Below are 21,213 nucleotides of genomic sequence, written 5' to 3'. Positions count from 1 at the left end.
GGATGGCTGCCTGGAGTGCGGAGCGGGTCTCCCTTGGGGGGTCCTGGCTCGTACCTGGGGTTGGGGCGGGGGGATGCCCGGAACTCCTGGGTGGTGGTGGGGTGCTCGTTTGGGGCTGTGGGCGTCCTTCTCCGGTGGGGCTCTGCGTTGGGTTCTCCCGGCGCGGCGGGGGGGCTGCTCCCCTGGTTGGGCTGGGGCGGCGCTCTCTTTCCCTCCGTGCTTCCCTGGCCTCTGGCTCTGGGGGCCTTGCGGCGGCCCTGCTGGCCCTGGCCTGGGTGGCGGGCTTGGTCGCCCGGGCGGCGGTTGTTCCCTGCCGGTTCCCGTGTGGCGTTGGGGGGATTCCGGCTGCCGCTGCTGCTGCGGTGGGGGTCTTGGGGTGGGGATGGCTGGGCACTCTCCCTCCTTCTTTTCACGTTCCACCATCCATTTTAGAAGAACATAAAACCTCACCTGAGCACTGGTGTTAGCTCACCTTTGCACTAATAGCTTGCATGACTGAATGACTGAAATATTTCACACTAGTTGGTTTTAAGGCATAAGTATGCGTGTGTGAACACTATCTGTTTTGTGTACATGTCAACAGGTGGACATTTTTGCAGCTAGCAGGTGTGTTTATAACATTTGAGTGTGTGTGTGGACAGGCCCCGCCCTTTTTGTACTACATTTGAACCTTACCATAATGATTAACAACCAGTAAACTTGTTGCTGTATGCTGCTTCATGGTCTTATCCCCCTTCCCCTCCTATTATCACCCCCTACCACCCCCTCTCTCTAACGTCCCTCTCTCTTCTTCCCCTCTTTCCTTTTCCGTCCGGTCCAACACCAAAGATTTTCAGACATGATTGAAATTAATAAAGTTTGGCCTCAATTACAAAAGGGGTTTATTCAGACATACCTTTGGTTTGTCAGAAGATTAATAACCCCTCTTGTTAAAGCAAAATATGTCCAACACAAGAGGCCCTCAGCTCTCGTCTGTCTGCCCAGCTGTTGGACAGGACAAGTTAAAAAAAAAAAAAAAAATAAGTTCCACAACCTCATATGACACAATCATAGCAGACTGTTTATCTCATAATTTCACAGTAATTCTTTCTCATACTTATTTATTTATTCCTTTCATGAAGCATCATTGGCCAACTAATACTCTGTTTTCATCCTGTATATGTAGAAACAGTTGTCATTTTTATTGCATTTCTGAATCTATGAAATCATTGGAAAATAGAATGATATGTTGTTAGCCTTCGAGATCTTACTGTAAAAAAAAGTTTGCTGATTCTCTGAGTCACATAACATACTCTTAACACTTAACATACCTCATACATCAAATTGACCCAGGAACATCATCTCTGTTCCTCACAAATGAACATAACAGGAGGGTTAAAAATGTATTTGTTTCAATTTAGTTCTAATAGAAGTCACTGCTGAGTATCAGTTGCACCCATTGCTAAACTATGAAAAAAGGGCTACTTATAGTCCGGAAAAAAAACGGTATCCAGGAAATAATGTAAGATTTTCAAAGAATTTGTTTATGTAATGGTGCAGACATTTTTAGCTCCTACTCTGTGAGAGCTCTCACTGGCTCTCACAGACCTGTTGTTAGGATACTTCTTTTGAGAAGCTATGATATCCTCCACAATACCTTGGCCAAAAGAGCAGCTCTAGTATGTGCAAACCTGGTGAAGACAGAAAACTGACCTCCTTCATTGTCAATCAGGGTTACATTACAAAGTATAAAGGTGGACTTTTATTTTCTGCACATCTATTGGCACATTAACAAGATGGAACTTGGGTTTTCAATGATTAATGTGTATGTAATGGTAATTATTCACCAATACCGTTAAGAATAGCTTCAGTTTTAAAATGATGGTGGACAAGCAAAAAAGGGGAGAATTTGAACATATAACAAGGTTTGACAATGTACTCTGCTGCCCTCTGCAGGGGAACAGACCATGATGCAAATTTAAAGATTTTTAAATGTTAAGATAATAGTAATGTTTATTTCAATTCTTCGTCCACTGTATGTTTATTTAAATAGGTAATAGGGCTATAGGAGGTGTGGGAGAACAAGGACAAAGGCGGTTTGTGAGGAATACAATTGCGTCTGTAAATCATCACATCTTCACAAAAGCATTTCTCAGATCTTGAAAGAGTACTGAAGACAATAAAAGCAAACATTTTGAAATAAAAAAGGAAATTCTGAATTTGAAAGATTTAAGTCTTTGTTTTCTTTTTTGTTTTTTTACTTTTATCCATTACTGATACTGAAATTTTTACATGATATTTGTCAAATATTAACACCAAAAAGGTTCAAAATTTATCAATCCATAGTTCTTTTGCACATTCTTATCATCTATTACCCGTATTTATTTATTTTTATTTCCTCCTAACATGTTAGATTCTCTGATCTGGAATCAATAAGACTTTATGTTACAGTATAATAAGTTTGGGATTTTTCAATTAAATTCTGCCTGTCCTGCATATTCTATTGCTGATATAACTTTTTTTTTTGAGTCAATGCTAACTTATGGGGTCAGAATCAGATCAGCCTAAAGTAAATGAAATACCAAATTGTGAATAAATAAAAAAAGAGAAAAAAACTCAAGAGTACAAATTGTAAACTTGAAGTAATTATATTTAAAATAAATAAATAAATACATTTGAAACTTGATTGTAAAAGCAAAAGATAGAAACAAATGGGAAAAAAGTAAAAAAAAATTAAAACAGCAGCTCTTGAAACTATAGTTTCAAATTTACCATTATGTGTTCACATTTTAAATATCTATTTCAAGTTTTTTTTCTTCAAATTAATTTATTTTTTAATAAACAATCAAAGTTCACATTGTGTAATTTTGAGTATTGGACCGTTTTCCAATTTCATTGATGTTATTTTTTTTTTTTTTTTAATTTTCAATGTTTGTTTTTTTTTTTTTCTCCAAGTTGACAATCTGTTTTTTTTCCCATTAACTTTAAGTTTATCCAAATTTGGTCCCACATAAGGTGCTCAGAAAATCAGGTGAATGTTGACTTGTGGGTAACTAATGAAGCACTTTCGAAAGAGCGAGTGAGCCGTCTCATACTGATGACGTGTACAGTCTGTGTTTACTGCTCGTTGCGGATAAAAACTGACAAAACCGAACTTCTTATCATCTAGCAGGTACGACATTCTTCGGTATGACTTTACTACAACATTCAAACATTGAAAACTTGAAATATAAACACCGGCTGCCTAATACTAGCTTACACAAACACGTACTGACAGCCTAGCATGCTGAGCCACACACGAGCTAACTGGTTTCCTGACTGAGGGTTCGCGTTTCAGCGCCGTTACCTGACAAGTTAAACTCGCTAAATATCTAACTAGTTGGCAAGTATCTTTTAATATATATGTATACATCGCTACATCTCATTAGCTGCATATAATATACTCCATTGTTGACAGATCATTGGACATGCTAGCTCCACGAACTAGCATGTTTTACTAGTGATGTTAACTTGAAAGGAGGCCATCAAACAAACAAACAAACAAACAGGTTAGACATAACATGAAAAAGGGGGTTGACAAATTAATCAAATAAAACTTTTCTAATTTCCCTGTTCTTTTCAAACACCCAACCCTTTTAAACAATTGTAGTCCCTCAGGGATTTTAAATAACATGTCTACTGTCTGCTTTGCTTCTTCGTTCAGTGAGGCTGGGATCTTGCATGGAGTGAGTGTTGTGCCCCAGTGAGATGACAGACCAGGGCAACAACAATCAGAACATCTCCTGCAACCCTTTTGCTGCCCTCTTCAGCTCACTTGCAGATGCCAAACAGTTTGCATCTGGACAGAAACCACAGCAGCAGCAGCAGCAGCCTGCTCCACAACAACCAGCTAACTGTAAGTAAAGGGAGAATGCGGTCATAAGTCACACTAAAGCTGTGCACATACTTTAAGAATCGCTCTGACAGATATCATTTTAGAAAAGCATATATTTGATGGTGATTTTTACATCTGGTCTTTCTAATAACTCATAATGATCTTTTTTTTTGCCTTTGTGTTCATAATATTCATATGGCTGTCTCTACTTTCTTAGTTATCTCTTTTTCTGAAAGACTGTGGGGAAAAAAAAGCAGAAATGTGAAACAAAATCTTTAAGAATTTCAGTAAAATTTTAAAATCTCCCCAGACATAAACATCCTTTTTTTCTCTGAAAAAAAAAGTGTATTTAATTTAGATATAAAACATTGGCTTGTTGTTTTGGAAGTATGAAGTACAAGTTTAAAAACTTTTAAAGAAAAGTCATACAAAGTATTTATGATCAGTTATTAGCAGAAGAATTAAACCCAAAGCATCTTTTGTTACAGTTTTTCTATTATAGGTGGAGAGAAAAAACAGTCGTGCAAAGATAAATCTGCTTTTTCTTCTTTACTGAAACCATACAAATACATGGTCAAGTTATTGTTACCCCTCTGTTATTGGCAAAAAATACTTTGATTACGAAAGAAAAAAAATTGAAATTACTAATAAATAAAAATGTACTGAAAATTAATATATTAGTGAATTAATCAAACATTTCTTCTGAAAGTTCATTTACCAAAGCAGCAGTTAAAAAACAAACAAACAAAAGAATGGATCGGAAAAATAGATGATTTTCCCTAAAAAATTTTTAGGGGAAATTGATCAAAAAAGGCGTTGTCCTCCTACACCTATAATATGTCAGTCTGCCTTTCTAAAACCACACTGAACATGGACCACAAGAAGAGAACTTTAGAGAACTCTTTGCTTCTGGAGATGACCAAAAAAATTCAAAGGCCAAAGGCCATTAAAGGCAAAGCCTATACGAGCATCTCCAAGCATCTTCACATTCTTGTGACTGTGAGTGAAGTGAGATTTGTGCCACTGCATTGAGAACAAAGGTCACAGTTTTGAGGTCAAAATTTCCTATCAATTTGGTGGCTCAAAACAACACGCTAAACTCTGAGATGCAAACGCAAAATCAAAGATGCATCTAAAAACATTCATGTCACAAACGCAAAAATGTATCTTGAAAGCAAACATTTCCTATTTTCATTTGCTATTTAGTAAGTATTGTTTTGAAAATGTAAACATTTTGATTGCAATTTAGGACATTTTGATCTCAAAACTGACTTTCAATGTAGTAGCACAACTATCCCTTCATAGTTAAAGTCCACAGAAGTGTACAAGCTTTCTGAACAATGGTGCACGAAGAAAAGTGATGACAAATCTGTTTAAAAGACAACCGAATACACATACAGGTGAATCTCAAAGTGCATCAGTGTCGCACGGCACCATTAGGAGCCGTCTGAGCCGGAGTGTATTTCATGGGAGACGAGAAAGGAAGACACAACTGTCGGTTATGATCTGAGGCTGCTCTGCTGCATCTGACAGGGGGCTCTAGAATCCATGCAGGTATATAAAATATAGAAGGCATTCTGAAGTCAAATTTGCTACCAAGGTTCAGTCACAGGATATGGATCTTCTAATAGGATTCCCCAAAACACAGACTGCTTAAAAACAACAAACAAAAAGGTGCAAGAATGGCTGAGAACAAAACATGGAACTTCTCTGAACTGAAGTGGCCTTTATGAGCCCTGATCTAAACATCTGCTGTCAGGAGAAGAAATCCAGCCTGGAACAACTGGAGCAGTGTGCTTGTTAGGAGTGTGCTAAAAGTTCCACGTGTGCAGAAGTCTCACTGACAGTTAAATAAATAATTGAATTCTGTGAATTTGAGGTTTGTGCAACAAAATATTCAGAAACCATCTGGGTTTTTTAAAGATAGTAATAAACAGAAATTCAAAAGCAATAGTTTGGTTTTCATGGCTTGAGTTTGAGTAGATTTATTTTTAATATTACTGCTGTCAGTGGGTTTAGAAATCACTGTGAGTTTGTCTTTTCTTAACAGATATTTTTGTCCGCATAAGTGTGAGGTCTTATTATTACGACGGAGTTTTAGGGCCACGGTGAGGAAAAAAAATTCTGGCCAACATGACGAGATTAAAGTCGTCATGTCGACTTTTATCTCGTCATGACGAGAAAAAACTCGACACAAAGTTTCGAGAAAAAACTCGACGTGTCGAGATAAAAGTCGAAATAAAGTTTCGAGATTAAAGTCGACATGTTGCGCGAGAGCAGTGAAGCTGAGTCTTTCAGGAGTATTCAGTGTTATGGCTAATTGTATTTAAGAGTTTACGACAGAGTTTTATGGCCACCAAAAAAAATTATTTTATTAGGAGATAAAAACTCGTAAATTTACGGGGGAAAATTCATAGATTAACAAGGAGAAAACCCCGAAGTTTTCCGTTTATGGGAGCCTAGCTTGAAGATGAAGTATGTGGAGCCTTTTGTGAAGCTTTATTTCCGGATTATAGGTTTAAAACAAAGAGATTCTGAACCTTCTGGCGGCTCAAAATCAGATTTTTTTCCGTGTAGCAGTCTTTCCGGGGTTCGGTGTCAGTAAAGCGGAGTTTCATCTGTAAAATAAGGAGCTCAGAGACACGTTTGGGTGTTGAGGATCGCTGCAGCTTTTATTCTCCTTTTCATTCACATCACCTGAAGTTCATCTGTCACCTTACGTCATGAACCTGTCTTCCGATCACCAATGCGGAAGTAAACAGTGTCACACACGCCCCCTCCTGCAGATGAAGCGACCCGTTTGATGATTAAAAATCGAAGATGAATGAAAATAGTCTGTTATATTTGCATTACAACGTTGAAAAAGGCAAAAAGTACTTCTCCTCCTCAGACGGAAGCGTCACACAAACATAGAGATCTGGTCTTTGGTGGAGGAAGAAGGGATTCAAGCAAACAGCTGCAGGGACAACTGATGATGGCTTCATCATCGAGCTGCAGAGATCCTGCAAACCAACGATCAATAAATAAAACTTTAATAACTTGTAAATCAAACAAATGAGCTTCCAGACATTTGGAACATTATCAATTAACATTCAGCTCACCTGTTCAACTGAGTTTAGTCGGTCTGTTCTGCTGCTGCACGGCGTTCACCTGCTGCTCTGCGTGCTCACTCCCACAATAATCTCGTAAATTTACGAGTTTTTTTGCGACTTTAATCTTGAAACTTTATTTCGACTTTTATCTCGACAAGACGAGTTTTTTCTCGAAACTTTGTGTCGAGTTTTTTCTCGTCATGGCGAGATTAAAGTTGACATGACGACTTTAATGTCGCCACGTTGGCCAGAATTTTTTTTCCTTACCGTGGCCCCAAAACTCCGTCGTATATAATAGTTGGATGTCCAGCTGTTCATCTCTGTATAGCACAGTGGATTTCAAAGCATATTGACTGAGAGTTTCAAACCTTTGTACACACATTCCAGGAACGTTTGTTTTGTTTTTTTCTTTCTTCTGGCAGTAACATCTGGTCAAACCTCCTATTTACTCTCCCTTTCTCTTTGCTGTCACAGTGGAGGACTCTGGAGACAGCCAGTCTGAGTCAGAAAACTCCGTGTCAGACAGTGTTGATGACAATGACGACTCGGTTGCAGAGATCAGCCGCTCATTCCGGTCCCGACAGGAGCTGTGCGAGCAACTCAATGTCAATCACATGATCCAGAGGATATTTCTGATCACTTTGGACAACAGTAAGTACAAACTCCAACAGACTGCAGTCTGCAAGCTAGAAACAAGCCCAGGGGATTTTCTTTTCTTCTTCTTTTTTTATAGGAAACATCGATGCGTCTTAAACTTGTACATTTACATTTAATCTTTTTAGTTCAAAAATAATACAGGTTTTAATTTTTCTAAAAAAATGAAGAGCTTGTATTAAAAACCAGAACAGAGCAGCTGGATGTCTCAGTTGGCTGCGTGTAGGACTGGCGGATAGGAAACCAGTGTTTATTTTGGGGGGCGCGATGAGCTTCATCCAGTGTGGGTCTTTAGGCAACACCTTTTGTGCTAATGCTTCACTATGTAGCCACAAGGGGAGCCAAGTTGGGGTCTCCCTGCGGCGGGCCCCAGCTCAGATCAAATACAGGGTGGTGTCAGGAAGAGCATCCAGTGTAAAAATCACTCCTAGACCTCCTGTGTAAATCAGAGAATGCGCTGTGGCGACCCCTGAAGGGATATGCCGAAAGGTGAACAACAATAAAGTATTAAAAAGCAGAAGACTGCGCTGGCTATCGAACCTTTTGCAGAGCTCATCAGAACTTCTTTGAGTATAAAGGGATTCCTCATCGATGGTACAGAACATAAAATCTCATTATATGCAGATGATGTCTTACTGTATCTAGTCGAAACAGACAGCACCATCCCACACTTACTCAACCTCTTGAAACAATTTGGCCATATCTCAGGTTTTAAAGTAAACTTATCGAAGTCAGAAGCTATGCCTATTGGCACCATGACTGGATCTGCTCCCCCAACGGGGTTTCCCTTCCAATGGTCCCCGAAAATAATAACATATCTCGGAATACAAGTGAGCCCCTCTCTTAATAAATTGCTCAAATTGAATCTAAAACCAACAATTAAACGTATTAGGGAGGACTTAGAATGGTGGAAAAGCCTACCCGTTTCTTGGCTTGGAAGAATAAGTGTGCTGAAAATGAATATACTCCCTAGACTCATGTATCCACTACAGATGCTGCCAAACTCAATTCCAAATAGCTGGTGCTCGGATTTGGATAAAATATTTACACATTATCTTTGGCAGGGGAAGAAAGTAAGAATGAAACTAAGCAAATTACAGAGAAGTAAAGATCAAGCGGGTCTAGCTGTCCCAAATATCCGTTTCTACTACTGGGCTGCGCAAATGCGATATATACATGAATGGGTGAACCCAACTGTCTCAAATTCATGGATTGATATGGAATCTAGCAATTGTGGAATTGTAACATTAAAGTATTGTCCATTTATATGTTACAATAAGGTTAAATTAGAAGTACAAAACAACTTTATTGTCTCCAACACTTTGAATACATGGTACAAAATGTTACTTTTCTTTAAACTAAAAAAGCAGAAGACAACTGATGGGGCGGCAGTGGCTCAGGCGGTTGAGCAGGTCATTCAATGACCAAGGGTCAGCGGTTCGATCCCTGCTCGCCCCAGTCAACTGTTGTATCTTTGGGCAACACACTTCACCTTTCCTGCCTCCAGTGTGGCTCCACTGGTGTGTGAATGTGCGTGGATGTCCCGCTGATGGTCAGAGGGACCTTAGGCGCCGACTGGCAGCCACGCCCCTGTCATCACCAAGTCTGAATGCAGAGTGAATGAATGATGGACACATTGTAAGCGCTTTGAGTGACTGGAAAAGTGTAGATAAATCTAATCCAATATTATTATTATTACTGTATTTTACAACTTGCCTCTTATTTTGAATAAACAGGGTGTCTACTGTACCACAAAGCTGCTCGAGCTCATCTTTAGCTCATCTGGAGTGATTCCTACCACTGTGACCTTTAAACATTCATGAATCCAGCTCACAAGACCTAGCTGGCATCTGTCGTTGAATTTATTGATTCGGGTTTTCATTTTGGTTTTCAGAATGGTTTCATGGAAAATAGTTTTCTGAGAAATAATAAAATGGAAGTGAATTAGCTTACCAACTCTCCATGACATTTTTGGCGGTTTGTCGACAAATTTGAGTCTAGTTTCAAGTGATTTTGAAATATCAAAACTTATTTATTTTGATTTCTATTCTTTTTTTTAACAAGTTTACATTCCAACTTAAGTTTCCATAGATGTCCTACAAAGACATTCTGTATGAAAAAGTGGATGGAGCATTAACAGCAAAGCATAATGTCCCTGAAGTGTTTTACCGCTTGGCATGGAAAGTCATTCTTTGATATCTAGAAAGGATTGCAGGTCATCGTTAGCAACCTCTTGTTCTCTCTAGGGGCCATTCTTGGATCAAAGTGGGTATATTGAAAATCAAATCAGAAATTTCCAGTAAGCAACAACTTACCACATGACTCACCTCACTTAAAGACAATAGAAAGACCTCCACTGCTGTGAAGTCTCGCAGTGAGCTGGCTGGATCTCTGCATCCCTCACAAAGCTTAAAGATGAGTCATAAGCTTCAGGAAATGTGGGATAAAAGCCCTCCCTTGATTTCACAGGCAGGCTCCACGTGAACCAATTCTCTGGGTTATTAAAACCCATGCTGCATATTTGTTTTCCAGTACATGTGGTCTTTTTTAGTGCTAGGCCTCTGTTTGGTGGATTTAGCACCTAAAGCCCGACTGAATGTAAATTCTTTAGACTGCTACAACACGGTAATCTTTATTCGACTACATTTTTTTTAACTTCAGGTGATCCCAGTCTCAGAGGAGGTAATGGGATCCCTCCTCGATGCGTTTACTTGGAGGAAATGGCAGCGGATCTGGATGGGCAGGACTGGCTGGACATGGACAACATAGAGCAGGTCAAACATCAGCAACAGCTTGTGTGTCACAGCTCTTCCTCACCAATTTTCTTGTCTCTTCCTTCTCAATAGCCCATAAAATAGAAGAGACACATAATAAACTTTTCAGCTTCTGAGTAAATGCCATTCTTGTCAGTTTAGTCTAAATGTCACAAGTATTATTTAAGACGTAAATAGAAGCTTTTAAGGGACACACTGTTGAAAACACTGGTCTGGTCTTATTGAGGGAATTGATTGTTGATGGTTTTTACATCTTGTGGTTGTTTTATTTGTCCTCCAGGCTCTGTTTAATCGCCTTCTGATGTTGGAGCCAGGAAATCATCTCATTTACATGACGTCATGTAGTGCGGTGAACCTATCTGCCGACCGTGACGCTGGAGAGAAATGTGCAGTCCCTTATCTTTTTGCTTGTTACCTGAGGGCTAAAGAAGAGGTGCGTCTTCTTGTCTAGTTGTATTTATTTTAAATAATCTCTTTTTTTGACATGCTTATTAGTCATTTAATTCCATAATCCACCATAGTTTATCTTTTTTAACTCTTGTTCATCTTTTCATCAGGTGAAGAAAGTGCCTGAGAAGTTGCACTCATTTGCTGATCGCTGCCAAACCCTCACGGTTTCAAACGCACGGACGGTTCTGCTCACGCCAGAGATCTATGTTAACCAGAATGTTTATGAACAGCTTTTGGACCTCCTGCTGGAAGGCATCAGGGGAGCTCGTAGGTTCTGCTTTGGCTCCGACTCTTCTCTCTTTCTTGTGATTTCTCTCTCATCAGTTCCACTTTTATCTTTTAGCCACAAGATTGAAAACGTTTCTTTTCTTAGCTTTCAAAATATCTGTGTTTTTCAGAGCCAGAGGAGTTGGTTGAATTCTTAGAGGAGGTCATTACTGGCCTGCTCTCCGACCAAGAGGTGCGATCCTTTCAGGAGGTGCTAGTTCCTGTGCTAGATATCTTCCAGGGCCGTGTCAAAGATCTGGACCTTTGTCAGCCTCTCCTCTACTCTTACCTAGATGTTCTCCTCTATTTCAGCCATCATAAAGATATATCAAAGGTTGGGAGGCACACACAAAAATTTATTTGGGTCAAAAAAAGAGAATTTGCAGTTAGAAACAAGTATCCCACTATTTGATGTTAGGTTTCAGGTTTTCTTCCTTTTCCTTATTTTCCAGGTATTGGTGGAACACATTCAACCAAAAGACCCAGCTAATGGTTTGCAGTATCAGAAGAGCCTAATTGGGGCAGTATTGAATATATCGTGCTTACTGAAAACCCCGGGTGTTGTAGAAGGACATGGCTACTTCCTGAACCCCTCTCGCTCCAGCGCACAGGAGACAAAAGTTCAAGAGGCAAACATCCATCAAGTAATTCCATCTTTTTTTTTTCTTCTAACATTGCTTGATTCCTTGGCAACTTCATACCAATTTCCAAACCAACGGTTCTGCAGTTCTAACATCTCTCTTGTGCGCGTTGCAGTTTATGGGTCAGTTCCATGACAAGCTGCACCAGATCTTCAAAAACCTGCTACAGCGTTCGGTTGAGACCCGCCACTTGCTGCTCACGTGGTTGGGCAACTGTCTGCAGGCCAATGCCGGCCGAGCCAAGATCTGGGCCAATCAGATGCCAGAGATATTCTTTCAAATGTACGCCTCGGATGCATTTTTCCTGAACCTGGGTGCCGTTCTGCTTAAGCTGTGCCAGCCGTTCTGCAAGCCGCGCTCACCCAAACTGCTCACCTTCAACCCTACCTACTGCGCGTTCAAAGACATGGGCGACGAGGAGAGACGCAACCGTAGCATCCACGCTAGAGGTTAGGATATTTAAGGATAGAACCTGTGTTCGTTTAAAACTGGATTTTGAAAAATATATAAACACAAAAAAACTGGCTTTTGGTATTTATGGGGCCACCAGATTGACTTTAAAGTTAACATTTTCTTTCTTTAAAATCTTTAACAAAGTAAATCCAAGTCTTGGATATGCAGTAGTATTGTGCCATATTTAAACTAACAGTAGACTATGTCACTGCAAAATTTCTCTCTTTATGTGGAAAGAATACTAACTAGGGGTGTAACAAATAGTTGTGACTCAGAGAGAAATACCTGGGAACCAAACAGTGAAGTTTTCCAGATATCTTGTATTTTTTAAAAGATAATCCAGTGTAAATTAAGTATGTGTACAAACAAGTAAACAAGAATAAATGACAAATCCATTGATACTTTAGTTTCCTAAAGTTCAGCCCACTGTTGTTTTTCCACATCAAAATAATCCAAAGGGAACATTATTAGAACATTCTACCACACTGTTGGTCACGTCTTTCTGCAAAACTCAGTGTTTCCACACATTGGACTGGAATGATGGACTGATCCTTTTTTGCTGACATCACGTGTGTGTATGTGTGTGTGTGTGTTGTCTGCTGTGTTATTTTTACATTATAATAAAAAAACCTAATGTGCTTCAATCCGAATGGTATCTTCACATATTGCAATAATAGATTTATTTCGTTTTGAAACAATTAAATGGTCGAATCGATTAACAGCTTGCCTCACACAGATTGATCTGGTTGGTCTTTTTTTGTGGAAAACATCTGGTAGAAAATATGGGCATTAGGATGTTTTTTTGGTGGACATTTACACGAAGGACCTCTTTATTTGAAAGGTTTTCTTCGAAGATGACGGGCTTAGATTTATCTCCTGTGTTTTCTTATGATAGGGATGCTGCAGTGTTGCATAACAGACCATGACTTTGGGCTCCTAGAGTTTGCTACCATAAATAAGAGTACAATTTATTGCCAGAAAGTCATTTCTGTGGTTCACTTACTTTTATGTTTCAGGGGGCCTTGTTGAGACCAACAACCATTTACCTTAGAAGATATTTAGGGTTACACTTGGTGGTTACTACTCCAGAAGAGTCTGTTGTTGTTGGACTCCTGAACAGAAGCATATACTCTCTTTGATTCCACCCTTTGTCTTGATCAGGGCTGGACAAGGAAACGTGCCTGATCCCTGTGCCGCCCCAGCAGCAGGTAGAGCCCGCGCAGTCCTACAGCCTGCTGACCGAAAACCTCATCTTCACACAGCTCACCATGTATCTGGGCTTCCACAGGTACAAGCAGTCAGTCTAACACCAATACCTGCAGTAAACTTAAGATTCTGCTCTTTAAAGCATAAACCTCTCTGTGTGTGGATGACGTTTGCAGACTCCATGATCAGATGGTCAAGATAAACCAGTCTCTTCACCGAGTTCAGGTGGCATGCCAGGAAGCCCAGAGGACTCACAACCCGATGACGGAGCAGCTCCTGGAGCAGTTTGAGCGCCTGATGATTGTTTATCTGTCAACCAAAGCTGCCACCACGCAGCCTGCGATGCTGCAATGCTGCCTTAACCTCCAAGCTTCCACTGCTGCGCTGCTGGTGCAGATCAGTCTGGGAAACCAGGGGCCTGATCATGTAGCACTCTGCTTTCCCCTGCCCTCTCTGAGGAATAACATGCTCTGCTATATACCCGGTGGGTCAAGTCCTGCACTGCAATTTGAAAACAGTGTTCCTCGCTGTATCCCGGTTCAACTTTAGCGGTCTTGCAGATTTGTTGCAGAGCAATTTTGCTTTTTTTCTTCTTACAGCACACTGTGTTCTGACTTATTTTTCTATAAAGGTTTGAACTTTGAGAGTTAAAATGATAGAGAAATGTGAAAATGCTAATGTAGTGTATAAAGTGAGGGGTTTTACAGCCTTAAAACATTTATAATCCCACTTTGTGGATTGCACCTCTCAGGGGTTATCTTTAAAGTATATCTACTCGATAAATGAGGGAACACTGTATATTAATGTAAGATGCACAACTTTTTTTTGTCTCTTTTAAATGTTAATATTTTGGGTCACTTTGTCTCTTTAGTGTTTTTCTCATCATTATTCACTTTTAACAACAGTTTAGGGCCTAGGCTTTATGGAAAGCATACAGAATATTTTTAAAGCAGCTACAATTGCAAAAGCATCATAATAGATGAATCTTTTATTTTTACATGTTTCCAATGATTCTAAATCTTTCTTTTGTTCCTCAGAGTTTTTTGCAGAAAACTTGGGAGATTTTTTCATATTTTTGCGTCGGTTTGCTGATGATGTGTTAGAGACTTCTGCAGAGAGCTTGGAGCCAATTCTTAACTTCATTACAGTCTTCATGGGTAACGTGGAGAGGTACACAACTCCATCCTGATGAATTGAAGGAGGATGCATGGCGTCTTTTTGCCTTTTCCGTTTGATTGAATCTCTGATGTGTTTGATTCAACAGGATGAAGAACCCTCATTTAAGAGCAAAGCTTGCAGAAGTCTTGGAGGCAGTAATGCCTCACATGGAGCCTCTGGCTCCTGGTGCCGCTCAGCCAATCGTGTTCCAAAGAGAGCGAGTCTTCTGCTCCTACAGACATGCACCTCAGCTGGCTGAGGCCCTCATCACTGTGTTTGTTGACATTGAATTCACAGGTGGGGTATATTTACTTATGTATGTGACTTGTGCAGACACATTGGTGGCTTTGCCATCCCACTGACTTTGAGGAAGTCGATGTCAAACTTTGCTGGTCTGGCAGCGGATCTGTCGGTCCTGATGGGAAGCGTTGCCTTTGGCATAAGTAGCTTTTCAGGCATCAGTGGAACTGGCTCCCTGTCAGATTGCAAAAGTACAGCTTTGGTGACAGACAAATTGTGTACGTGTGAGTTAGTGGCTAAATGACTTTCCTCAGTATCTAACAAGGTAATCTCTTCATTATGATCACAAAGCCATCACAGCAGGTAGCTCTGACGCTGTCATTGTCAGGAATTACTGCTGTGGTTTTGTGGTGTAATCATGAACAGCGTGCCTGCCCTCCAGTTTTGTGTTATTTTTTTTACAGCTGATGAAATCACATTGAATGCCATAAGAACAGAGTCAGGTTGAGAACCTCATTCTGAAAAACATTTTCCAAAAACCAGGAATAAATTCAAATGACTTCCACTTAAGTTGTCCTACCAACAGATGTTTGACTTTATTTATTGTTTTTAAGCATCATGCCAATTTTTTTTTGTTCCCTCAGCGAGGCTTTAGAACTAAACTGCATATGCTTTTGCTCTCACCAGGAGATCCTCATCAGTTTGAACAGAAATTTAACTATAGAAGACCCATGTATCCAATTCTGAAATACATGTGGAGCAAAGAAAACTACAGAGAGAGCATTAAGGTAAAAAAAAAAAAAAATTGTCTTCATCTTGATAAACTGTTTTCAGAAGATCACATCTGACTCAGAGTTCAGTTTAATTTCAAGCTTAATCACCAGTTCAGCTTTTGATGGTATGAAAGGTGGTTTTGAAGGCTTTCTGATGTATTTGTGGAGTGTTAAGAATAAGCCGGCATCTTTTGGAGCCCATATGATTTTTTTTGCCTTGACAGAGCAGTCAAACAATCTGTCCACAATCACATATCTATTGAGGAAAGAAAGACAAGGCAGTTTTGTAAAACCTCTTTCATACAAAGACGATCTAAAATACTTTGAAGGACAAAAAAAACCATCCAGTCGTTTGGTTTTCTGTTCTTGCCGAAAGAACCGTTTGCTCCTTGTAAACATGAAAAAATAATAGCTCAGTCAGTAGTGGTGGTTTTTTAAAACAGACAAAAGCAAATTTCGTCCAATTCTTTTATTTTTTTGGGACATGTATTTATTTTTTCAGCATTTGGCAAACTATGCATCAGAGAACCTGGAGGCCATGAACCCCCCACTGTTTCTCAGGTTCCTTAACTTACTCACCAATGATGCCATCTTCCTGTTAGATGAAGCCATTCAGGTGAGTCACAACTTCTAATGTATAGAAATAAATTACCCAAATACTTTTTTTAATCATTTTGATGGTACTTTTCTCTTGTTTCTTTACATAGGATTCTGTCTGTTGTTGTTTTTTTGTACATTTTCCTAAACAAATGTAACTTTTTGCCTTTTTAGTACCTGAGTAAAATTAAAGTTCTGCAGTTGGAGCGGGATCGAGGGGAGTGGGAGGGCCTGGCCCCAGATGCCCGTAGAGAGAAGGAGTCGAGCCTCCAGATGTTTGGACAGCTGGGTCGCTTCCACAACATCATGTCTAATGAGACCATAGGGACACTGGCCTTCCTCACCTCAGGTCAGACCAAAAAAAACTGTTACATGTCATTCTTCAAAGGGCTCCCTTCATTTGTTTTGTTTCTTAAGGGTTAAATCTTTACTTTGATAACCTTTCACACATTTTACGCCCCCTCAGAGAGCATTTCCTTTAATATGATAATTTGATTATGTCAAACATTTTGTTCTCTTTTTAGCTTACCTTTGACTCTGAGCAGTGAACCCACACAAAAGGGATCAAATCTGTATTGAATTGTCTTCTGGAATATTCAGTTATTTTAAAAATGTGCACTAGAATCTTCTCAACCAAACCAGTCTATAGTATAAACGAATATCTTTGCAATTCTTGAGAAGGGATCTTTCCCACTTATTAGGATCAGATGTATGGAAGCGATTGTGTAGCATAATTAAAAATAAAAGTCAATACCAGAAATGCTTTTTCATTTTCAAAATGAAGCTGCATTTTGTGACTCAAAATTAAAATGAAAAAGCAATCCGCCAAAATACTTTTTCTATTTCTTCTTTAAAATCGCTCATTCTGTGACTTAATTAAAGTGAAAATGCAAAGACGGGATTGCATTTACGTTTTCACATCCACCCCGCAAAATCTGTAGCAAAATTCAATCCCAGTCAGCATTTCCAGGGGGAGGCGGGGCGATGACGTCAGTGCTCACTGTTCTTCTGCGCACTTTTCCCTCCCGGCAGTGTTGCTAGATTGGGCGGTTTTGGTTCTAAATTTGCGGGTAAAAAAATGGCTTTAGGAGAGTAGGCAAAATTTGGGTGATTTTAGGGGTCGGTCTGGCAGTTCTTATTTTCTCATGAAAATATATTACCCGACTGTGTGGCTGTTGGAGTTCTGCGAAGCTTCTATGTACTGGAGCTCCGTGAACGCACCAGGCCGAGTGTGGGAGGAGCTACCAGCTTCATTTTGAAAATGAAAAAGCATTTCTGGTATTGACTTTTATTTTTAATTATGCTACGCAATTGCTTCCATACAGATGCGCAGTACCATCTATCTTTACTTTAGAAATCAGATTTCATGTGCAGATCTTTCACTAACTGCAGTTTTTCAAAAACAACTTAATTATTTTTCAACTTTTTACCTCAGAAATCAGAGGGATCTTTGTGCACCCCTTCCTGGCTGAGAGGATTATCTCAATGCTAAACTACTTCCTGCAGCACCTGGTGGGTCCAAAGATGGGTGCCCTTAAAGTCAAGGACTTCAGTGAATTTGACTTTAAGCCACAGCAGCTTGTTTCGGACATCTGCACCATCTACCTGAATCTGGGGTTTGTAGAAGGACTTCCTTCTTAACAAACAGAATAAGTCAGTCCAATGTCACAAAGTAAACCCCAAAAAATGTTAATTTGCTATTTTTTTTTGGATTTCTTTTACGTAAATCTTGATCTGAAGCCAAATTTATAAGAAGAAAAAACACATTTGCAGAGTTAAATCTAACATTTTTTTTTCTTTTGGCAGAGATGAAGAGAATTTCTGCACTACAGTTCCAAAGGATGGAAGGTCGTATTCTCCTACGCTCTTCTCTCAGACGCTTCGTGTGCTGAAGAAAATCAACAAGCCCGGAGACATGATTGTGGCGTTTGGTGTCCTTGCAGACAAAATAAAGGTCTAATTTAACTCATGGCTCATCAGACAGACGATAAGACAGAGCATCTTTTATAGATCTTGTTTTCGTTCATTTTTTTACTTTATGAAGAAGAATTAAACATTTATGTGTCCTTACCGCAAAGTCTTTTGTTTCCTTTGCCTCTCTATCCAGTCTCATGCAGACAGGCAGCAGCAGGAAGAGGAAACGTATGCAGATGCTCCAGATGAGTTCCTGGACCCCATCATGTCCACCCTGATGATGGATCCTGTTCTTCTCCCCTCCTCCAATGTGACAGTAGACCGCTCCACTATAGCTAGACATCTTCTCAGGTCAGTTACTTTAAAACACAAAAGCTGCAAGTTTCAACATAATGCAGAAATGATGTTCACTGACAGTACTGGTCAGAAGTAGAACTTTTACTTTTAGCAAAAAGTTTGGTGAAGTTTAAATGTAAAATTGAGTGTGAACTGTGTAGAGAAACACAATATAGAGCAGAAGAAGTGAGCTAACATATTGTTTTTATTGTTTTTGCAGTGATCAGACTGATCCTTTCAACCGTAGTCCTCTAACTATGGACCAGATCAGGCCAAACGTGGAACTTAAACAGCAGATCTTACAGTGGTTAGAGAAACATAAGCAGGAGAAGCAGCTGGGGCCCAGTGGCTAGTCCTGACCTCTCTTTGTGAATCTTAACATGTCTGTTCTCTTTCCTGGGCCACATGCTCCTTGGTTTTATGGCGATTTGGGGTGATTTTTATTTTTATTTTTTTTACTCAGGCTGCCATTGGTTTAGCCATTTCACCTAGCATTCATCCTCACAGGATCCTCTTAGCATCAGCAGTCCAGGTACGCTTCAACTCATCTGCTGGTTACAACTTCAAAGTCGAGTTTCGTCTATGATTCTCTATCCTAAATGCTTATGAACTCCCAGATTTTGTAACACAAAATAAGTATTTTTAGAAGTCAGAATATGGATCCCATTGTTATTTAAACCTGTTTTACATCATCTGCTGCTTTTCACTGCAAATGCCTCGTATGTTTGCACTTTGGTCATATTTTAAGCAGCATGCTTCCTTTGAGCCCTTAACCAAAATTAACTGGAACTCTATGCTCTTTCATTGTAAATATTCTACATTAAACTGGTGCCCCTAAGATTATTGTTCTTTTTAATGTGCATAAAGGAGTTTGACCTATGAACAACTACTGTGCTTAAAGATTCGTTATTAGATTGTTTTAATAGACTTAAAGCTAGGTTTTCAGTTGCTTACACACACAGTCAGAAAATGACATCTGAAAATGTCTGAACTGTTTAATTACACCGCTTAAAATAAATGCAAACTGACCGTTTAATGATAGCTCCAGGAAACATTCAAGTCTGAGAGAAAGGTGTAGCATGAAAGTGACAGTAGTGCTGCTATCACAGGCTTCCAAAATGACTTGTGTGTAATGGATAACCTCTTGAGGGGATGCTATGATCAACACGTTTCTCCAGATTGTGGTTTTTTTAGTCTTAAAACACATGTTGATTTCAGAATGGACATTTTTCTTTGTCATCTTTTTATTGAGAAAAAGCCGGTCGCCTATAAATTCACTGATTTTTTTTTTGGTTCTGATTGGTTCCACATTCTGGTTTGTTTAATTTATTCCATTAACTATTTTAGGGTATTTGGAATGACCGTATTTCTTCACATTAAACCCTAAAATGCAAAAAAATACAAATAAACGATGCAATCATTTTTGAGCTGCAGTGCACGTCAGTCATCATTTCCTCTTAACTTTTCAAAAGATGGCTGATGTGTTCTAATGAAGTTATTGAACAGAACGGCGTCATGTGAGCAAACATCTAAACAGTAGTATCTGTGCCTAAAACCCATAGCCTTCCAGTAAAATCAGCAAATAAAGACCTTGTTTCAAACTCCTTTTAATTTTATTATTTTTTCATTAAATAAATGGATCTATGGAGTTAAAGAAAAGCATACATTGATTACATTTTGGGAAGAAGTGTTTTGAATTAAAGGAGTTTTATTTAAATTTAAGTGAACTGTGATGAGACGTCTTTGGCATTCTCAAATGCTGTTTTGAAAATCTAACATGTACTCTCTCTCTAATGATCACACTGTTTGATTAAAATCCTTTCCCTTTTTGACTTCTTTGCTGTGATTGTATTATGTTTACCTTGGATGTACAGTGTAATTATGAAATAATCTCATGTATGTAATTAAAGATATTTTGCTTTCTCTCATTAGTGCCACTGTCTATTGCATTGGTATGGAAGAAAACTATCATTCTGCAGAAATCAGTCCCACCCCCATCCACCATTAACTTTCATTTGGATTGTTTTCTTAACTAAAAGCTTGGAACAAATAATTCAAGTTGCTTCTTTACAACAGGAAGCATATTTTTTACTCCTTTTTTAGTCGTAAACTGTATTTGGTAGTTGTACTTAATTTAAAATTGGTTTTCCTGAGACATAATTAGCATATTTTTTTACCCTGTAAGCATTTGGACAAAAAAACATTAAAAAGTTTATTTTATTAATTATTAAAAATTGTGTTCACTAAGGTTTGCAAGTTCTCCTCATACATCTGTGGGTTTTCTCTGGCTTCCTCCCACAGTCCAAAGACATGCTTTATAGAGTAATTGGTGACTTTAAAGTGTCCTTATGTATGAGTGTCTGGGAGTGAATGTGTGCCTTGTGACAGACTAGCAGCCTGTCCAGGGTGTACCCTGTCTGGACAGGCTCCAGCAACCTTGTGACCCTGAAAGGGATGCTGCGGGTTAATAAAACGGACTGATGGATTTAGGCTGCATACTTTTGCTGGTTCATGCTCTTGCCAAGAGCCATCACCTCTTTCTCACAGACCTGAAACTACTGTAAGAGTATCATGTGTTCTCCACTCATTACCTACATGAATGACACCTGTTTGAACTCATTATCTATATAAAAGACACCTGTCCACAACCTCACCAGTCACACTCCAAACTCTACTATGGCCAAGACCAAAGAGCTTTCAAAGGACGCCAGAAACAAATGTGTTGATCCACATCTGGCTGGGGAGACTGAATCTGCAACAGGTAAGCAGATCACTAATAATCTCCCTCCATCTGGGGCTCTCTGC

General features: G+C 39.4%; 1 protein-coding gene across 1 annotated transcript; it reads left to right on the top strand.

Moving 5' to 3' along the window:
• The first annotated feature begins 2,975 nt into the window (after window positions 1-2,975).
• On the top strand, window positions 2,976-20,336 carry ube4a (ubiquitination factor E4A). The gene is made up of 20 exons (XM_011482584.3): window positions 2,976-3,151; window positions 3,683-3,874; window positions 7,420-7,596; window positions 10,261-10,373; window positions 10,654-10,806; window positions 10,931-11,090; window positions 11,222-11,424; window positions 11,543-11,734; window positions 11,847-12,180; window positions 13,346-13,472; window positions 13,567-13,874; window positions 14,428-14,560; window positions 14,655-14,845; window positions 15,476-15,576; window positions 16,064-16,177; window positions 16,333-16,507; window positions 17,594-17,774; window positions 17,965-18,112; window positions 18,266-18,423; window positions 18,629-20,336. Exons 2-20 carry the CDS (start codon window positions 3,727-3,729, stop codon window positions 18,759-18,761), a joined length of 3,249 nt encoding a protein of 1,082 aa, XP_011480886.1. The 5' UTR covers window positions 2,976-3,151; window positions 3,683-3,726; the 3' UTR covers window positions 18,762-20,336.
• Window positions 20,337-21,213: the final 877 nt, after the last annotated feature.

This window comes from Oryzias latipes, chromosome 13 (genome assembly GCF_002234675.1).
Source record: "Oryzias latipes chromosome 13, ASM223467v1".
NCBI lineage: Eukaryota > Metazoa > Chordata > Actinopteri > Beloniformes > Adrianichthyidae > Oryzias > Oryzias latipes.
Note: the sequence above shows the minus strand (reverse complement) of the source record. Positions and strands in the feature narration are given on the sequence as shown.

What these genes read in the sequence shown, in the direction of transcription:
- ube4a (XM_011482584.3), top strand. Translation starts at nt 3,727, where the DNA reads ATGACAGACCAGGGCAACAACAATCAGAACATCTCCTGCAACCCTTTT. An exon ending in TGTTGACATTGAATTCACAG is followed by an intron (nt 14,846 to 15,475) that starts GTGGGGTATATT and finishes TGCTCTCACCAG; the next exon opens with GAGATCCTCATCAGTTTGAA. An exon ending in ACTGGCCTTCCTCACCTCAG is followed by an intron (nt 16,508 to 17,593) that starts GTCAGACCAAAA and finishes TTTTTACCTCAG; the next exon opens with AAATCAGAGGGATCTTTGTG.